This window comes from Caretta caretta, chromosome 13 (genome assembly GCF_965140235.1).
Source record: "Caretta caretta isolate rCarCar2 chromosome 13, rCarCar1.hap1, whole genome shotgun sequence".
In the NCBI taxonomy this organism is placed as follows: domain Eukaryota; kingdom Metazoa; phylum Chordata; order Testudines; family Cheloniidae; genus Caretta; species Caretta caretta.
Genome location: NC_134218.1, coordinates 4,244,067 through 4,263,667, shown reverse-complemented (window position 1 = coordinate 4,263,667; position 19,601 = coordinate 4,244,067). Strand labels below are relative to the sequence as shown.

General features: G+C 47.3%; 1 protein-coding gene across 2 annotated transcripts; it reads left to right on the top strand.

Moving 5' to 3' along the window:
- Positions 1-145: 145 nt before the first annotated feature.
- On the top strand, positions 146-17,826 carry ARFRP1 (ARF related protein 1). Of its 2 annotated transcripts, none has more exons than XM_048820180.2 (8): positions 146-256; positions 1,711-1,810; positions 2,207-2,294; positions 2,790-2,872; positions 5,206-5,287; positions 5,864-5,934; positions 15,233-15,333; positions 16,868-17,826. In XM_048820180.2, exons 2-8 carry the CDS (start codon positions 1,718-1,720, stop codon positions 16,953-16,955), a joined length of 606 nt encoding a protein of 201 aa, XP_048676137.1. In that variant the 5' UTR covers positions 146-256; positions 1,711-1,717; the 3' UTR covers positions 16,956-17,826. The 2 variants fall into 2 exon arrangements, with proteins under 2 accessions (XP_048676137.1, XP_048676138.1); XM_048820181.2 differs by lacking the exon at positions 146-256 and adding an exon at positions 516-1,595.
- The last annotated feature ends 1,775 nt before the right edge of the window (positions 17,827-19,601 follow it).

Genomic DNA, 19,601 nt, shown 5'->3' with positions numbered 1-19,601 from the left:
CTCCGCCTCCTATAGGATTTCCGGCTGGCCGAGGCAGGGACGCCCCACGTCACCTGGGCGCGCGAAGCATTCTGGGAGTGGTAGTCCACTAGGCCTCCTTCTTCCGAGCCGCTGGCGCGGGCCGTCTCAGCCGGAGGAACTCCGTTTCCCAGGGTGCCCGGCGGGACGCGGGTGCCGCCCACCCAGGTGGGGGGGGCTGATACGGAGCCGCAGCAGGAAGCGGGGGGCTGTGGGGCTGCCGAGACCCGTCACCCAGGTAGGGGGCGGGGCCTTCACTGCCCCCCCGCTCGCCACCGGCCGCGGGGGGCTCGGGGCCTGGCTCGCGGCCGGGGCCCGGGTCGAGCTGGGGGGGGCCCCGGCGGGCGGGGATGGGTCGATGGGCACGGCCCAAATCCCTGCAGCCGGAGCCGGGTGACCCCGGGGATATGGGCGGGAGGGGGAATCACCTGGGCCCCGGCCCCAGCTCGGCAGCCGGAGCCGGGTGACCCCGGGGATGGGGGCGTGGGCTTGTGGGCCCTGCTGTAGACTCTGCGGGCTCTGTGAGATGCTGTGACTGCAGGCCTCTGGCTCCCAGGGAGAGGCCAACACCCCCTTGTCATAGGTGTGGAACGGCAGGCACCTTCAGTCATCGAGCTCAGCCTCCTGCCCTCACAGGCCGCCACATCATATCGTCCCGTTCATAAACTTGAAGTAAACTTGGCCTCGGTTGGGCGAAGCGTGTGTGCGCACCCCTGCTAGGCAAACCCCATGGAAGAGTGCTTGTTTGTACAGCAGGTTTCAGAGCAGCAGCCGTGTTAGTCTGTATTCGCAAAAAGAAAAGGCGGACTTGTGGCACCTTAGAGCTCACTATAGCTCACGAAAGCTCATGCTCAAATAAATTGGTTAGTGTCTAAGGTGCCACAAGTCCTCCTGTTCTTGTTTGTACAGCAGCCATCTGGCTTTGTCTGAGTCTGCCACCCTCACTCAGGGTACCGACTAGTCAGTTTCACGGTCTGGTCCTCATGCAGGTGGTGATGCAATGTGTATACTGCAAACACAGCAAGAGGAGGTCCTGCCCGGGAATGTTTGAATTCTGACAAGAAACTGTTTTCGTAGGTTTTTAAAACGTAGGTCCTGTCTGCTCCGTGTAATCGTTAAGTGTGCCCCAGTATGTCTCATCAGAGTTAGGGGTTGCCCTCTTCATTCTTAGTCAAAATACCCCCTCTCTGCACATGTGTGGGTGCTACGCATCTGGCTGTCGCCCTTGCTTTGCGGAGGTAGCTACATTTCAGAGCGCTATCTAGACTAATACTCACGAGTGCTCAGCTCCCATTTAGTCACCAAAATAAGTGGTTAGATTTTTCAAAAATGGTCAGCGTGAGGGGTGCACATTAGGTGCTGAGCTCTTTGGAAAATCTGGCCATCGGTGTCGTGACAGAAGCTGCTGGGCGCTGAGCGTGTTTGAAAATCTGGGCCTATTTAGATGCCTAAACAAGAGTTGAGCTCTCTTGAAAATCCACCCCCAAGTATTGAGTTTGAGCACTTGGAAATCTGGCCTTGAATTCTTTTTAAGGTCCGTCTCCTAGAGTCTTTGAGTTGCTCTGTGATCCCACAAGGTGAGGTGCTATATAAATATAAAATTGTATTATCATCTGGCAGTGAACAAAATTATACAGTTGAATGGGAGGCCCTGGGAAGACTCATTTGCTGATGTCTTGATATTTGTTGCAGGAGCAGGATGTATACACTGCTGTCTGGACTTTATAAGTACATGTTCCGTAGGGATGAGTACTGCATTTTGATCCTTGGGCTGGACAATGCGGGGAAAACGGTATGTGCTTTTAGTTACCCGTTAACATGGAGGGCACATGCAGCCCCACTCACTCCTCCCCAAAAACACAACTATGTTAGCACGGGCCAATTTCTTCCCTGGTGTCACTTCAGTTGTTTCAGTGGTGTTATCCCAAGTATGAATTTGACTCCCACACATCTAATTTTAGTACAATAAGCCTTCAGACACACACCAGCATGGGCTTCGCTAAGCGCATAATCACCTGTGAACTCTTCCATGGCTCTGTGCTATAGTGGAAAACTAAGGTCTGTGTTGTATTCTAAGATTTCATGGTGAATCCTGATCCAATAGGGGGAAAACAGGTCTTGGATAGGATTGTCCTTGCCAATAAAGAGTATATAATAGTAGCTAGTTTTATTTCTTCTTCCCTTTCAGACCTTCCTTGAGCAGACTAAAACCCGATTTAACAGGACCTACAAGGGGATGAGCTTATCCAAAATCACTACCACTGTGGGCTTAAACAGTAAGTGAATCTGTTTAGAGGTTCTTTGCTGCCTCAGACAAAGTTAGACAACAAGTGATCATTCCAAGAGTTTACACTGTGAAAATAGTTCCTGATAAGAGCGACCCTACCAACACCCCCCCACACACACCTGCCCACGCATGCTTTAAAGAGCAAATGGACTTCTCCATCAGATGGAGAAAACATGCTGGATCTGAAGGCAAGTGTGCCTCATTTAGTGATGCTAAGCCAAATTCAGCACTGTAACACCATTGAAGTTAGCCTGATTCTGATCTTATTTACACTGGGGTAACTCCACTGAAATCAATGGGTTTGTATCTGCTGATACAAAGGTCAGTTTAACCCACTATCTGCCAATGATAGGTACTGCTATCCTGCTGAGGATTAACACTGCTCTTCCAGCCTGCCTTCCCTCCTGTGGGACTATGCATGCCTGCCTGCTTTAGAGAACAGTCAGTCTGCATTGTGTTATTTTTTCTTCTTTCCCTGCTCTAGTTGGTACTATTGATGTGGGCAAAGCCCGGCTAATGTTCTGGGATCTTGGAGGACAGGATGAGCTGCAGTCCCTCTGGGACAAGGTAGGGGAAATAACTTCTCTATTTTAAATGTTTTGTGTCTCAGAGTTGCAGAGAAACAGGGATACTTTATAATTAGCCAGCCCTGCTCCTTAGCACTGACCCTTGTGCTGTTGTTCCACTTCTCTGTTTGAGAGAGTCACAAAAATTAATATTTAACAGTTACACGTATAGTAACTCCTCGCTTAATGTTGTAGTTACGTTCCTGAAAAATGTTAAGCGAATCCAATTTCCCCATAAGAATTAATGTAAATGGGGGGGGGGGGTTAGGTTCCAGGGAAAATTTTTTTGCTAGATAAGACTATATTTTAATATATACACACACATACACAGTATAAGTTTTAAACAAACAATTTAATACTGTACACAGCAATGATGATTGTGAAGCTTGGTTGAGGTGGTGAAGTCAGAGGGTGGGATATTTCCCAGGGAATGCCTTACTGCTAAATGATGAACTAACACTCGGCTGAGCCCTTAAGGGTTAACACATTGTTGTTAATGTAGTCTCACACTCTACAAGGCAGTACAGAATGGAGGGTGGGGAGACAGGGCTGACCCCTCTCTAAGTACATTGCCTTTTTAAGTAGATCAGCAACTTGAGACAGCAGCTACTGTCAGCAAGCTCCCTCCATCCTGAGCCCTGTCGTGTCCCTCCCCTGCTCTGTGGAAATGGGGTAAAGTAGCAGGGAGGAGGAGGGGGACACCCTGACATTAACACCCCTCTCCTCCTCCTCCTCCTCCTCCTCCCCCCCCCGCCCCCCACAGCAAGCAGGAGACTCCGGGGGAGCAGCTCCAAGGCAGAGGGCGGGAGCAGCATATGGCAGTGTCGGGAGGGACAGCTGAACTGCTCAGCGCAGCTGGGCTGCTGCCACACAGGGAACTTAGGGGAGTGGGGAGCTGATGGGGGGGGCTGCTGGTCCACCCTACTTCCAAGGCCCCACCACTGGCTTCAAAGGGCTGCTCTTTCTGCAAGCAGTGAACAAAGCAGGCGGCTGCCAAATGATGTTACAAGAGAACATTGCGCAACTTTAAATGAGCATGTTCTCTAATTGCTCAGCAATGTAACAACATGAACTGGGACGACTTTAAGTGAGGAGTTACTGTAGATTTACAGACACTAACTACTTCTCACAGCACCCATGTCAGGTAAGTGCCACTATTCTCATCCCTATGTAACAAGTAGAGGAAATTGGGGCAGAGCTTAATTAACCCAGAAGTTATGTGCACAAGATCACAGAGTGACGTGGTAGTCTAGCTTGGATAGCTTCTTAAAAGATAGGTTATAAAGTGTAAAATAGGGATATTGATACTGACTTTCATTGTGTAGTGCTTCTCATCCATAATCTAAAAGTGCTTTACAAGAGCTAGGTATTATTGCTCCAACAGGAGTTACGGGTTTGATGCAAAAATTATTGGGGGAGCTTCTCTTGCTTGTACTAGAGGAGGTTAAATAGTCCCTTGTGGCCTTAAAAATCTATGAAAGCCAGTATTAGAACTTAGGAATTTTTGGCTTGACCGTGCCTCTTGGTTATTACAGCACTGTGAAAAAGTAATGTCTGTAACTGTTAGCAGCAGCAGTCTCCATCCCTAAGAGCCCTGCGTGCTGGGCACTAACCTCTCCGGCAGAGTCCTGTGTCATGTTATAACCTACATTGCCAGGAAGAATTATTACATACCCTTCACAATAGCATCTGGCTGCTGTCCAATGTAAAATTGAATAAATGTACCCGCAGGTCATCCAGACAAGCCACCTTTACTGTTGGGTGTACTTGTCTGACAAACGGATCCTCATAGCTACCAGATCAATAGTTAATAGAACACTTGATTAAACACCCTTTGTACCATGCTCTAAAAGCCACCCAATCCATGCTGTGGTACTCTGTTGGGTGAGGCCAGCTCAACAGGTTCAAATCTGTTTCCTGGAATAAATGTAATGAGTTTTGTCATCTCTGTGTAGCCCTTTGTGAATTTGTGCACATCTGAAAACATCCGCACAGCTGAGTACCACTGTCAGGCTCTGCTTAAGAGAGCCTGTGGCACTGGACTAGCACAGGGTACTGTAAGTCGAGATTGAGATGTATTGGCAGAATTCAGTAGGAGGCCCACAACAGGAGGAGCAGGCAGTGCATCTTACCTGTCTGGATAGAGGAACTTCGGCAGATCTGCGTAGATGGAGCTTGCAAAATCAACTGCCGGGACCGTGCCTGGCTCTGGCTATTTGATCTTGGTCCATCTCTTTCATGAGTACCAAAAATCATATTAAATCCACATCAATGTTGAAAAGACAAGCAAGCATCCCCAACTGTTAGAGACTAACACCTGTGCTGTGATTTCAGTACTATGCTGAATCCCATGGGGTCATCTATGTTATCGACTCCACTGATGAAGAGAGGCTCTCAGACTCTAAAAGAGCTTTTGGTGAGTACGCTGGGTTTTTACTTGTAGTTACGTCCTTATCATTATATCCTGTGAAGACTTCCTTTTATCTCAGTCAAACCCCTTCCTGCCACTCTGATTGAAATATACAGTTGATTGTATTACGCATGTGACCACCTATGTGCATATCATGGCTTGCATACTTTGCAGGTATATGTTTTGAAATCAATGGGGCTGTTTGGGCGTGTTGCCTGTTCTGTCATTCAGACATTGTTACTGACAAAACCTTTAGTTGTAGTCGCCTTTAGTTCTCTTGGATCTTTCCTTGGTCTTGTTTTCCTTGTCTGTCAGCATTTTGTCCCTTATTCCAAATGTAGCAAATTTTTTATAACCTATCCAATTAATACCTGCATAAAATACTCAGTTGATCAAAGTAAAGGGTGGAAGTTGTAATGTTTTTGTGCCATGACTAATTTGGTTCTAGGTTTGATCAAAGTAAACAGTGATGCACATGGTGGCTTTCACTCCTGTCTATCCAGCCAATGTAATTTTTGTATTTGGAGGAGTCTCTATATGTTCTAGAGTTACCTAGACATTGCCTGTTTCTGTGCTTTACAGAGAAAGTAGTCACCAGTGAAGCTCTGGAAGGGGTTCCCATACTGGTGTTAGCTAACAAGCAGGATGTAGAGGTAAGATCATCTCCTGACGTTCCACCCCCGTAGATTGTGTTCTCAACTGAGCAAATTTCTTGCATATTATTTTAGCTTAAAAAAGGTGGGCCGTGTATTCACTCTGCATTTGTTTCCTGCTCTTAGGCTGAGCAATGGCAATGCTTTCTTGCTATTCGACGTAATTGCTGTGAATTTGATTTTTCAAGTATTTTCCTCTCTCCCCTCCCCTCCCCTCCCTCCACATTGTAAAATGACTCTCTAGCAAATATTTCCATCTTTGCAGTAGCTGTCGTGTACTTTATGTGAACACCAACACAGTACAGGGCTGGTTTTTTTTAAATATTGACCTAATACAACTGATCCAATTTTTGATGAGTAATAACACCCAGTGAAACTCGGTGCTCATGTAATCTCATACCGGTGTGACAAATCATGTGATGAGATGCTCTCGTTCTTCTTTCCTTGAACCAGACCAGCATTACTCAAAGAGACAGTCTCTGCTACAGTTCTCCATTGGAAAAAGCTGTGAATGGCAGAAGATTCAGCCTGTTTTTTCCTGGGTTTATAATTTCAAAACTCTCTTGGATATCTAGAATTACAGAATAGACCTACTGTAGTTTCAGATCAAGTTGTGGATACTGTTTGAGTGACAGTTTGCTGTTCTAAGGAAATGTAAGACTTCTCTCTTTCCTTTTTGCATATGGTCTACCTGGAATTCCAAGAGCTGCAGTAACATCTGTTATCCTCTAGAGAGAGCCAGATACATTTTAATAAAAAAGGAGGACTTGTGGCACCTTAGAGACTAGCAAATTTGTTTGAGCATAAGCTTTCGTGAGCTACAGCTCTCTTCATCGGATGCATCAAGTGCACTCCGCAGATCTCCAAACTTTGCCCACAGTTCTGAGCTTTTTAACTGAATGAGCTTCATTTTGAAATCTTCGACACCCATCCACTGAAATACAGACAAATCCAAGTCACTTTCGTTGAACTTTTCAGGTTTAATTAGAAAAGAAAGCACTGGGCCAAATTGCTGGAAATCTTGAAATCTGTCAGAAAATTCTGATTCCAGTTCTTGTATGAACATTCTAATCTCAACGTCAAATGCAGTGCGCTGTTCCATGTGGCGCTGTTCCATGTGGCAAATCAGGACTTAAAAATATCCCAGTACAGTGGCACTGGAACAATTTTTGAGGTGGGGGTGGTGAGCTGTGTCCCCTCTTGCCCCTGTCTGCACCCCTCACTGCCCCAGGCTGGGGCCAGCTGCAGAGTGGGCTGAGTGGGGCCGGCGGATGGAACCCCAGGCTGGCAGCGGAGCCCCCAGGACCGGTGGCCAGGACCTGAGCAGTGTCAGTGATACTGAAAATCAGCTCGCATGCCGCCTTTGGCACGCATGCCACCTTTGGCATACATGCCATAGGTTGCCTACCCCTGATCTAGAAGAATTAGTATGGGCCTGAGTGCCAGGGCCTCCTGAATTCTAGCCCTAGTTTTGCCACTGACGAGCTCTGTGACTTGGGGATGTCACTGAATCTCTTATTTCAGATTCTCTATCTGTAAAAGAAGCTGCTTTACTGTGGGGAAACTGGAATATAAGCTGCCATGAAACACTGTAATTTACACCAGGGCCCCATAATCCATTTCCATCTTCGCTCTCATATTCAGCCACTCACAACCAGTCATATACACTGGTTCCAAGAACTGTTCCAGTTTTCCCTGGCACTTCAGAGTAACAGCATTTGGCATTGTCAAAAGCATAGAATGCAAGTTCAATGCAAGTAGGCTGCACCGTGCTCACCGGAGTGTGGGACCCCACCAATGGTACAATACAGCTTCTCTTAATATATCCGATGCATAGTCAGTGCTAAGTCTGAAGATTCAGATCAGAACTTTTTGCATTTAGACTGGCTGAAAACAGACTGGTTTGGTGACAGAGCTATGTACTCACAGTTTCTCCCACAAAGATATTTCAAGTGGTTTTGAGTGGGAATCCCTAATGTTTAGACAAGTTTACATTTTTTTGATTGCTTATCCTAGTAAAACCTGCATAAATGTGAGCTTACGCTCTTTTTCCTGTGTGACTGGGGTGATAAAAATGTCAGTGTCATGGGAAAATTGTGAGGCTGAAACTTCATGCAAAAAACATTTTATTTTGGAAAACTGTGACCTGCCCATTTATAACGTATTCTGAGTATGGGCTGTGGTATGTAAATCTAGGGAGATGTGGTCATTGCAAGGGAATCATTTGACATTTCTGAAAATGAAGTCTGAAACCCCAGAGCTTTGGAGAGCCCCCATTTTTTTCTGATAGGCCTTACAAAAAGAGATGGAAGGAGTACTGGTGGATAGCTGTGTGTTCATGGAGGTTGGTGATCTTGCCTCGTAGTTGTTAGTGGTGCAGAATTTAGGAAATTTGCCTCTTCCTGCCCCTACTGGCAATTCCAATTTTTGATAATACCTAGTTTATGTAGCACTTTTCAGCAGTAGATCTCAACGTGCTTAATAAAGGAGGCTTGTATTAATATCCTCATTTTATGTATGGGAAACTGAGGCACAGAGGCAGTGACTTGCCAAAGGTCAGCTAGCCTCTCAGTGGTAGAGCCAGGAATAGAACCCAGGTCTGAGTCCCAGGCCAGTGCTGTATCCACTAGGAAACACTGCATCCCTACTATTTTAACCTATCCATAAAATAAGATTATATTCTAGGAAGCCAAGAATATCATGGCAGATCGGGTATGCTGGTCATGCATTTTCTTTTCTTTAAATGTTTCTCACTGGTAGCGTTGCTACCCATCCTGGAATTAGCAGAACAGTCCCAATCTTATTCCTATCCTGCTAGTCAGTTGCTCGTGAGGCATTTAAAGAGCCCATATTTATTTCAAGCATATTCCCGACACTGTGGCTCTGCGACATCACTGTCTTTTTCCAGTCAAGGACATGAAAATAGACAGGGTCCCTTCAGGTGCAGCACTTCCCCTGGAGCCCTCTCTAGATCCTTCATAAAAGGATTTAAGCCTGCTCCTAAGATTTAAAAGCAAGACCATTCTGGGAAGTGACTGTGTCTTGGAAACAGCCATTCTTCATAAAAGGGATTTTATGGAATTTACTGTTTATGGAGAGTTGAGATGCAGATTTATTCCTCAAGTGAAAACAGTTTCTGCAGTTGTGTGACTTTGCTTTGAAATAACTAATGAATCTGACCTTTCCAGGGCAGTCTTTGTGTGGGTTGTATTGTTGTAATGACATGCTATCCTGTGTGCTTACTGATCTGATTTCCATCACTTTGTTCTTAGTTTAGATGGTTTTACGTCAGAAACAAAATGACGTTCTAAAACATCTCTTTGCAAGCATGGGGGGAAAATAATCTTAAACTATGCTGACGTTCTCTCCCAAGCACAAAACATTCAAATGTGTCTGGCCGAAAGGAATGGTTTTCAGGATCCCAATTCATGCGTTCCTTTTGGAGGCTGTAATAAAGCAACTACTCTGTCAAAAGTGGTGTATCCTTGTATCAACAACCTACTGCTGACCCCGCTGCTGTTCTTCCTCTTGAGACAAAGTGTGATTAAATCCTCAAAGCAGATTCTTCATCCTAGTGCACTAGCTGCTTAATGTAGTCAGCATAAACCCTGCCTTGGTTTTCCTCTGACCTGCGTTTCCATTGAGGGTCAATGATTGCCTGGTTCTATAAGTCACAATAAGTAACCATCATTGCGGGGCCAACAAGAAAGAGAAGTGACCGAAATAGTGTGTAAAAGTTGTTCCTAGCCTCCTGGATGACTACAGCATTCAAAACTACTATTGAGGTGGAGCCTCTCCAAGTTTGTTCGTGCCATGAGTGGTGAAAATATCTCCCCCCAAGTCCTTTGTAGAGATCTGGACACAGTGAAGTAGACTGACGCTCTGGGCCTCTACATCACAGCACAGAAGGGCTTCCAATGGCTAAACATTGAAGTTAATAGATCATGGAGAATGGCCACCCATAGGGGGCTGGTGTGCATGTCCGTTGGAACTACAGTGCTTTTGAAAAGCCTCCAGGCTGGCTATTTTGCACTGGACAGAGGGAGCAGCAGTGAAGATGGTCTTTATTTCTCATCCTGCTTTCTTTTGTTCTGGCCAATCCTCCAAAGCCTGTGAGTGGGAGCCTGGGATATCTTCTGAAAGCCAAATCAGTTTCCAGCTTATAGTGAGTCTAAGGCCACGTCTACACTACCCGCCGGATCGGCAGGTAGTGATCCATCTATCCGGGATCGATTTATCGCATCTAGTGTAGACACGATAAATCGATCCCCGATCGCTCTGCCGTCTACTCTGGAACTCCACCAGGGCGAGAGGCGGAAGCGGAGTCGACGGGGGAGCGACGGCCGTTGATCCCGCGCCACGAGGACGCGAAGTAACTGATTCTAAGTCGATCTAAGATACGTCGACTTCAGCTACACTATTCTTGTAGCTGAAGTTGCGTATCTTAGATCGATTCCCCCCCTCATAGCGTAGACCAGGCCTAATATCAAACTAACCTGGTGTTGTAGCGGTGTCCACTGTACCACCATGGTAAGGGTCAAGACTGTAAAGTCTTGTCCCTTCGGCAGGGGTTAGATGAGAGAAGTCACCACACTACTATTGTAGCATTGCCTCTCTGTTGAGCGGTATCAGATGGAAGCCAACAAGCAAGGCCTCAAGAAGTGGAGGAGAAACCAGTGATGCAGAGTCTGGCTATATTCCAAGTGTAATCTATTGACTGTAGTGACACACATACCAGTCCTGGATGACAGATGCCAGCAGTCTCTTCTTTCAGCAGTCTCAGCCCAGCACCAAAGCCTGATTCCCAGGGAGCAACTTTGCCTTTAGAATTGACTCGAACCAGAGCCCACAGCAGAGAGCAAATGCTCCTGCTTTGCACACCACTCTCTCTATCCCAGAACCTTAGGCAGCCACAATCTAACACGAAAAGAAAAGGAGGACTTGTGGCACCTTAGAGACTAACCAATTTATTTGAACATGAGCTTTCGTGAGCTACAGCTCACTTCATATCCGATGAAGTGAGCTGTAGCTCACAAAAGCTCATGCTCAAATAAATTGGTTAGTCTCTAAGGTGCCACAAGTCCTCCTTTTCTTTTTGTGAATACAGACTAACACGGCTGTTACTCTGAAACCAATCTAACACGAGTATTTCTTCCAAGACAAAAGTTGCTTGCGCACAGAGAAAAAGAACTTGGCAGGCTGGGTGTAACAACAGCAGTAGGTGATGTCTGCTGTAACAATAGTGTGCCTTACCAGCCTGTTTGGATCAGGACAAGTGAATTCATTGAAGTCGGTATACCTTGGGCCTCGCTCGCTGGTGCGGTACAGTTAGAACGCTTGGGGTTGTGATGATGCGTGGGCTGTAGATGTACCTACGCTAGAGGGAGGGGGGAGATTAAAGGGGGAATATGCAGTTGAGAGGTAAAAGCCCCCTATTACTTAAGGCCTAGATCCTGTCATTCAGGAGAGTTTCTACAGATGGGGGTAGCAGGGGTGCATATGTGCATGTGCCCCCTCTGCTCTATCCCAAAATACTAGTCCAGGCAGTAGAACTGTTTTCTTCCCTGAGCTCCAGATCATAACACAGAGCATCCTACAGGGCCCTCTCGCCTCTTCACTTGCATCTTGTTGCTCCTTGGAATTTTTCAAAGATTCTGAAAAGTCACATCGGACGTTATAGCCAAATGAGTCAGTGCTCTGTCTACCCATAAGCCTTCCGTGGAGAATCTGATGTAGCTTATCAAAACATGATAAGCTGAATGGTGTCCCTTCAACGTGAGTTACCTCAGAGGTTTTAATGTCCAGCAGCTTAGCATTGCAAAGTCGCACTTTCCAAATAAAAAAAAGGTCATGTTACAGTAAATACTACGCATTTCCTAGCGGGCATTTCCTGGTAGGCAGCGCTCTTCATCTTCACTAGTACGGATCTTGGCCTGAATTTCCATTTGTCAGGAGGTGATTAGCTCTGCCCTTCTCTTTGCTCAGTGAACATTGTGCCTGAGAGAATGCCTACAAAATCTGTAGGGGCGCAATCATTTCAGTGTGGTGGTGTCTCACTCACCTTCCAGACCCTCTGTTTTGAGTTCTGCCTCTCCAAGGGCCCGTCTGACTCACAACGCAGTTAGGGTTCGAGTGAGCCACACAACAGGTGACTGGACGTATCGTATTTACACGTTGCAGCCGATTAAAGAAGCGGAGAGTTGATTGTTATGGCTCCACGGCTGGCGAACTGTAGCATATGGTCTAAGCCAGGGGTCTCAAACTCAGTTTACCTTTGGGCCAATGCCAGTCCTCAAATCCTCCCAGCGGGCCAATGATTTCACTCATGTTGCCCAGAACTCGCCCCCCAAAACTCCAGCCCCTGCCAGCCTAAGGCTCTGGGAGGGAGTTTGGGTGGGGGAGGAGGTCTGGGGTAGAGGATTGGGGTGCAGGCTCTGGGAGGGAGTTTGGGTGCAGAAGGGGTGAGAGGTTGGGCTCTGGGAGGGAGTCTGGGGTGCAGGTTCTGGGATGGAGTTTGGGTGCTGGGTGCAGGCTCTGGGCTGGGGCAGTGGGTTGGGGGTGGGATGGGCTGGGGATGCAGGCTCTAGGAGGGGGTGGGGGTGCAGCACTTACCTGGGGTTCTTGGGTGGGCTGGGGGGCTTCCGCACGTGGCTTCCCCCAGGCACTGCCCCCACAGCTTCCCATTGGCTGCAGGGGCGCTCGGGGCAGGGGCAGCGCGCGGAGGCACAGCCCGGGGCTGCAGGGAGGGTCCGGCAGACATGTGGAGCAAGCAGGCAGAAGCTGCTCAGCTCCACTGCGCAGCTGGTGCCCTGGGCGCGATGCATGGTGGGCCGGGGGGGGAGCACCAGGGGGTGGCAGGCAGGGCCAAGGGAGAGACCCGGCCCCAAAATTGCTGGAGCCCTGCGGGCCACATTGGGGAGGTTCTTGGGCTGCAGATGGCCTGTGGGCTGGGAGTTTGAGACCCCTGGTCTAAGTAGTACAGTGGATTTGTACACTCACCTTTCGCTGCTGGAGAGCAGGAGTTCAAAGCCCAACTTGGGGCACAAGAGAAAATGGTTTCCTATTAGTCCTGGTTGGCTCACTAGAAATTGCACAATTAACTGTCACTGTTCAAGTGCAAGACAGGGCTAGAATAGCAAGGGGAGGTGCACAAGGCCACAGTCAGGGGCATTGGCTGAGCTGGGCAGGGAAACACATGCTAACCCTGGCTCCAACTGCCAATAACCTCTCGCTTTCAGGAGCACTGAAGAATAATGGTACTCCCTTCCAGCACTCCTCCTCAGAGGACTCCCCTATGTTAACCATGCAACGCCTCAGTGCGCTGCAATAGGTATCAAGGATCATTATCCCCATCTTGCAGACAAGGAAGATAAATTTAAGGTCTAGCCTTGTTGAAGATGGATTTTCATCTGGCGGGCACAATCTGCACAAATTATACCTGTAGTGTTTTTTCCTTGTCTGCATTAATTGTGAGCGCAAAATCCTGCTCCTTGGGCAGATAAAGTCCTGATTTGCTCCTTGAACAAGATACTTAACTGGCTCAAAAGTAGGTTTGAGCCTGTAACTAGCTGCAGGTTCAAACTATGCTTGCAAAGAGGGAGGCTGGGCTAATGCCTAGTTAAAAATAAAGCACTGAAATGACCTGTCCAGGACTACTAAGAGAGCATCAGTGTTGGAACAGGAATTAGGGCGTATGAGATCCCGGCTCCTAGACTTTACTTAGGCCACCACATGTCGTCATCACATCTCCTCTTTTCCACCCTCCTGCTCTAATTTAGAAATGTGGAAACTCTGAACCAAATCATTTCCTGTGGCTAACGTTCATGTGTACATTAATCACGTTTTAATTAAACTTCTCAAGTCTGTTCATGTCTTTTAGAGGCTTTTTAATTAATCACTGCTGGTTGCTGGAGCCTGAGCTCCAACTGTCTTTTGCACAAGCATGTAAGAAAATGTCAATGTGGCAGTTAGCAAGCAGGACACAGATAATTATGAGATCATGGCTTTCCATTGACAGTCTGTGTCACTGAGGGAAGCCAGAGCAAAAATTTCAACAGCTACGCTTTCATTTGACCCTAACGATTTCTAAAGTTTCTGTAATCTGTGTCTGATTAGCAGCGACGGGAACGAGAGGTGAGAACTACAGGATTCCAGTGGTGCCAGGAGGAGGGGAGAACCAAAGGTCTCTTGCCATTCTGACCCGAGAGGTCGTAATCTGAAAGCCTGATTCATTAGTCTGAGAAGGGTAAAGCTTCCTCATAGCAATGTTGTGTCAGGGAAGGTTAGGAGCGGGGAAGGTTAGGAGCAGGGTAGGTCATGTTGGCCTCCTCTTCTTTTTATTCACTTACATGTTCTAAAATCCACTCCTCCTAGCAGTCTGGGCACGTGGACAATGTACCTGCACCCAAGAACTGGTCAGCCTATGTCAACCGAGAACAAACTGACCCAGTAGCATAGAAAGTATGCAGGCAAAGTGAGTCTGAGTCACGGGCCCACTAACAAGAATACACTACTCCCTGCCAGAAGAAAAGTCTAGGGAGGCCACATTAGCTAATGGAAATGTTGCAGAGGCGTGAGCTGAGATGACATTTGAGCCGTTTTCTTTGAGTTCCACTAGTGCACTCAGTGCTGAGGAAACACCATCTCTTTCCCAGGGTCTTCTACAGAAACAGACAAAATGGTTCCTTTCTGTCTGGGATTCTGGCCAGAGCTGGGGTTGGTGCAGGCCCCCTGTTGAGATGGTTTTGGAAAGGCTTTGTGAAGTCCAGGTGTTGTAGGGAGTGATTTGGAGGAGGAGGGCTTGTTTGGTGGATGGGAAGAGGGAGTCTTTCCATGCACATGGGATGGAAAAGGATACAGAGGGTGCTCTGCTCTGTACTTCACTCCACAGGGGATATCGGTCTGTGTCACTAACCCATTGCACAATTTGGCATGACAGTTTCTGCCTCGGAGAGGCCTGTGCCTTGGAGAGCCAGGTTTACGTACCTAAATATAGATGTGCCTGAAGCTAGTGAGGTCATTTCTATACTTTCAAAAACACTAAAGCTCACTCCAAAGGCTAGATCATTCAGTTTCAGATGGAAAGAAAGCAGGGTGAGGCTGTGACGCTCTGGTTAGCGATGGTCAGAGAGCAGAGTTCAAGTGGAGCACCCTGGACAACAGCTGAAAACCTCTCTGCTTTCAGTAGGAGGTGGAATACTGGAAACTGCTCTGGGCACAGTAGGATCCATTTCAGGAAGGTGGGCCAATGATCTCTATCGTAGCATATGAGGCTTATATTTTATGGCTTCCCTTACAGACCTGTCTGTCAATCCCTGACATCAAGACAGCCTTTAGTGACTGCATTAACAAAATTGGGAGGAGAGACTGCCTGACGCAGGCCTGCTCAGCTCTCACTGGGTAAGTGTGGGTCTGGACAGTGTCCTGGGGAAATACTGCCGCAACCGAGTGTACATTGCTAGAATGAGCTAACCACGTGCAGGGTGCTTAGAGAAGCGGGGCAGGGGAAAGGAGGACAGCATTGTGGGCCTCGGGATTTCTGTGTGCACTGCTCGTCTGCACTAAAAGCAGGTACCCTCCCTGGTTCACGAACTTGCTTAGTGCTATAGGACCTTGAGACTTTGGATTGTGCAACAGTTGGTGACGGCTTTATTGCCTAATGACGCAGCACCATGATCCCAGTTGCATGAGTTAACTTTTCCGCAAGGCATTTTCCACAGAAAACCAAATGGGAATATGACTGCGTTTGTGACTCTTGGCAGTGGGAGGGGTGGGTGGGTGGGTGTCTGCTCTCAGAAAAAGAGAAGTAACTACCCTCTTGCCATCCTTCTGGTTTCTCAGGCAGGAGATGTACTTACATTTCAAAGTAGATAGGCCTGAGAACAATACTGCAGCATGCATGCACAGGTGACTGAGGTGCTGCTTGTGCTTAGAACAAGGGGGTCGAAGTCAGGTGATCACCCAGTGTAACCTTGGGAAAAAAAATCACTTAACTTCTCCAAATGTTGCCCTCTGTTCTGTGGGGCTAACAATCACTACCTACTTTGTATAAAGCTCTTAGGATGAAAAGTATTACTCTGTATAAATGCAAAGTCCTATTATGAGTGGTTAGAAAAGGCTACAATGCAGGCTCTGAATCCAGTTCAGGTCGAGCGTACCCTGCCAGCTTTGATTAGTTGGCAGCAATGCTTTGCAAGCCTATGGCAGGAATACCAGAGAGAGCAGGAGAAAAGAACCTTCTCAAATAGGAGAGCTACTGATGTAACCCTTGCACAGAAGTAATTTCCACCAAGGAAATGAACAAAAGCTCGGTATCTAGGTGATGCCTAGAGCAGGAATGGGTGCCAACAGCCATGTGAAATGCAGCCTTTCCAGTTCCCAGAGTTGTGCGCAAACACTCTGATCTCTGCGGAATTTTCTTCCCAAGTGTTGTTCTGAGTTTGGGGTTTGAACGAATGGAAAATTAATTGAGAAACTCAAACGGTGCTGAAGCCTGGCAGAGCTGTGAGTACCCAATCACAAAGGGGGGCCCTGCAAACTGGACTCAGGTGAGTCTGGGAGGTTTGCAGACCTGGGCATAGAGCTGGCCAGACATTCAGAGTAAAGTCCCTACCCTGCCGAACGTTGAGTGATTTGATTTGATGCTTTGCATGAGCCTTTCACGCAGCCACTAAGTACCAGCAAATTGGATCTAAAACATGGTGTACGAGCTGGGACCCACATCAAAAGGCATAAACAGGGAACCGAAGAGAGGAATATTTTTAAAATTTGATGCATACAACTGAATCCTGTTCCTCAGATGCGTGAGGAGCCAGTGTAATAATCCAAATGAAGGATTGCAGGGAATAGAGAGAACTAAACATGCTGGGGTGGGTGGTAGGCATGGCATGGCATGGTGGGGGCCATGACTGCTTTTTGTCTTGTGTTTCCTCAGCAATGGGGTGAACGAGGGAATTGAGTGGATGGTGAAATGCGTGGTGAGGAACATTCACCGGCCCCCCAGGCAGAAGGACATCACGTAAGAAGGTGCTGGGTAACTGAGGCCTGGACAGCTTCTTCCCATACAGACTGCTCTCTCTACAGAAGAAGGTCCACAGGACTCCTATTACACCTGATTCTTTCGTTGTTTGTTTGTTTTTGGAGGCAAACATTCTTTTTCTCTATCTAAAAAGAACTGTAAGAGCAAAGGATTTGGACTAGAAAATGTTTCTAGTGTTGTGTATTAATCCCTTGGCCTGAGAGCACGCAGCCTTCACAGATACTGAGTGGTAACTCATGCTGCAGCCAGGCTGTGCAACTGCAGAGGATTTAGAGATTTGAACTTCATCGCTTTAGGCTGTGGGATGTATGATTCTTGGGTTCTTAATCTAATAGATGCTAGAGGCCAGTTCTTTGGATTCTCATGTTCCAGTCACTGATGGAAGCTACTTCCAAACCTTAATTGTATCAAAGGTGGTAGCTCTGTGTGTGTGAAGGACAGAGGGGAAAGGTCTGCACTCCACCACCCCAGTGATCATTGGAGGTGGTATTACTGGCCTTATTTATGCAGTTGTTAATGCAATGGGTAGGGTCAATGTTGATTATAGTTCTATTTCCACTGTGGCAAAGTGAGCTGTGACTGTACAGTACCGCGGAGATGGAAGCCAGCACCCCAGCAGCTGCGTGATGGCATGTAAGCTCACAATGGGCTATTTTAACTGGAAAATGACCTTCAGAAGTGTCGCCTCGTGTTGATTGTCAATAGCACTATTGTGCTGTCTGTCTAACTGAGAGAATACCTGGTGTCTGTACTGTAATTAGGAGGGATTGAGGCCCTCTATATGTGTGTTCCAGGATGAAAGCTGTGCCTGTAAGCTGGGTGGGATAAGTATACAATAAAGCTTCATGCTGCTCTGCCTGTCTCCCTTGCTGATGTAGTTGTTTAATAGGCCTCCACACTAAAGAGTTAGTGGCACTCGCCCTTTGCAGCAAGCTTCTGGTCACTGGAAATGAAATAGAATGCAAAAATGCCACTCTCCCAGCCAAACCCCAGGCCTGTTGGGTGCCTGCTAAAGTGATCATAAACTATTAATGAGTCAGTACCCTCACAAGTGCTCCGTTAATTCCTCTTCTGAAACAAGACACTTGAGTGAAGTTTATGAGGTGTTGGCAGGGGTGACTGGGTGCTGTGGCTATACTAATATCTGGACATGAATGAGTGATAATTTCACAAGAAGGTAAAGTGGCATTTGTTTAAACCTTTGATGCATTGCATTAACGTGCCAAGTTCCTCTGAGGTTTTTCTGTGTAGTTTAAACTGAAAGCTGTGAGATAAAGGCTACAACTACTCCACTCACCTCCAGGACAAGGGGCTGAACCAGCTCTGAGCACCCTGTAAGAACCTGAGGACACAGTGACATCAGTGGAAGCTGTACGTGCACACTGGAGAGTAGGCGCAGACCTATGCCAGCAGTGATGGGAAAGGGAGTTCAGAAAGATAGTCATCCCATAAAGTAGGATTTTGGCAAATAGTCCTTTTGGAGAGGGAGGGGCTAGGGGTTGTTTTTTCAAACAGGCTGAACCCTATCTAATCCAATGAACTAGATCTGACAGATGTGAGTCCTGTCCCTTAATATACTACTGGAACCATGGGAATGAGGGTGGTATAAGGGGGGAGGAATAGCTCAGTGGTTTGAGCATTGGCCTGCTAAACCTAGGGTTGTGAGTTCAGCCCTTGAGGGGGCCACTTAGGGATCCAAGACAAAAATTGGGGATTGGTCCTGCTTTGAGCAGGGGGTTGGACTAGATGACCTCCTGAGGTCCCTTCCAACCCTGTGATTCTGTGTGAACCTCTAAAGAATAGCTGGGTTGGCTGCTGCAACAGCCTAATGCTATATTGGAAGCATAGATCTGAATCACTGAGAACTGACTGCCTTTGAATTAATCTTTTCTGACAACATCTCAAACCCTGCGGTGAGAGTGTTTAATAGTGGATGTGTTGGCAAATGCTGTGTTTTTTCTACAGCTGACCATAGCCCCAAGATCTGCAGAGAGCAGGGAATGTACCAAGAATCCTGACCACGAGCTGCATAATGGAAAAATCCACTGATGCACAGGCCTTCTCACACAGAGCCCAGGACTGTGTGTTACAGGATGCATGTAAAGGGCTACAAACAAGGCATGAACCTATTGCAGAAGATGTTGAGAGCTATATTGTTTGCACTTAACCCAGGGTAGGTGCAGAGTATATCCACTGCAGACAGTAGGATTATTCTGAATTTACCCCACTAAATGGGGGCAGAATTTGCGCCATTTGGCTTTTGAAGTGATTCCAGTTTGGAGAAGGGGAAAAGCCAGCGTGTCTGGATGAGTTACAGGAACAGTTTCAGGAGGCTGCATCACTGTTCGCAGCACCATTGTGGGATTTCTTCCCTCTTGCACCAATAACTGATGTTAGCTCGTTATTGTTTACACAGCAGGGGAAGGGAACAGGTGTGAAGTGGCCTTCCTAAGGAGGAGCACAGCAGTTACAGATTTCTTCTTCCTTTAAAACAGAAAAACCTCCTTGGAGGTGTTCTCAGCTGCCCGGACTCTCCATCTCTGTGCTGAGGTAAGAATAAAGAGGGAAGGGTGAAGTGAAGGAGAATGTTTTCTCAGACAGCAGTCCAAACGTCCCTCTTCCTTTAGGA

Excerpts from the sequence above, each read along its gene's own strand:
- ARFRP1 (XM_048820180.2), top strand. The coding sequence starts at position 1,718 with ATGTATACACTGCTGTCTGGACTTTATAAGTACATGTTCCGTAGGGAT. Across the intron at positions 2,295-2,789 it reads TACCACTGTGGGCTTAAACA|TTGGTACTATTGATGTGGGC; the intron begins GTAAGTGAATCT and ends TCCCTGCTCTAG. Across the intron at positions 5,935-15,232 it reads CTAACAAGCAGGATGTAGAG|ACCTGTCTGTCAATCCCTGA; the intron begins GTAAGATCATCT and ends CTTCCCTTACAG.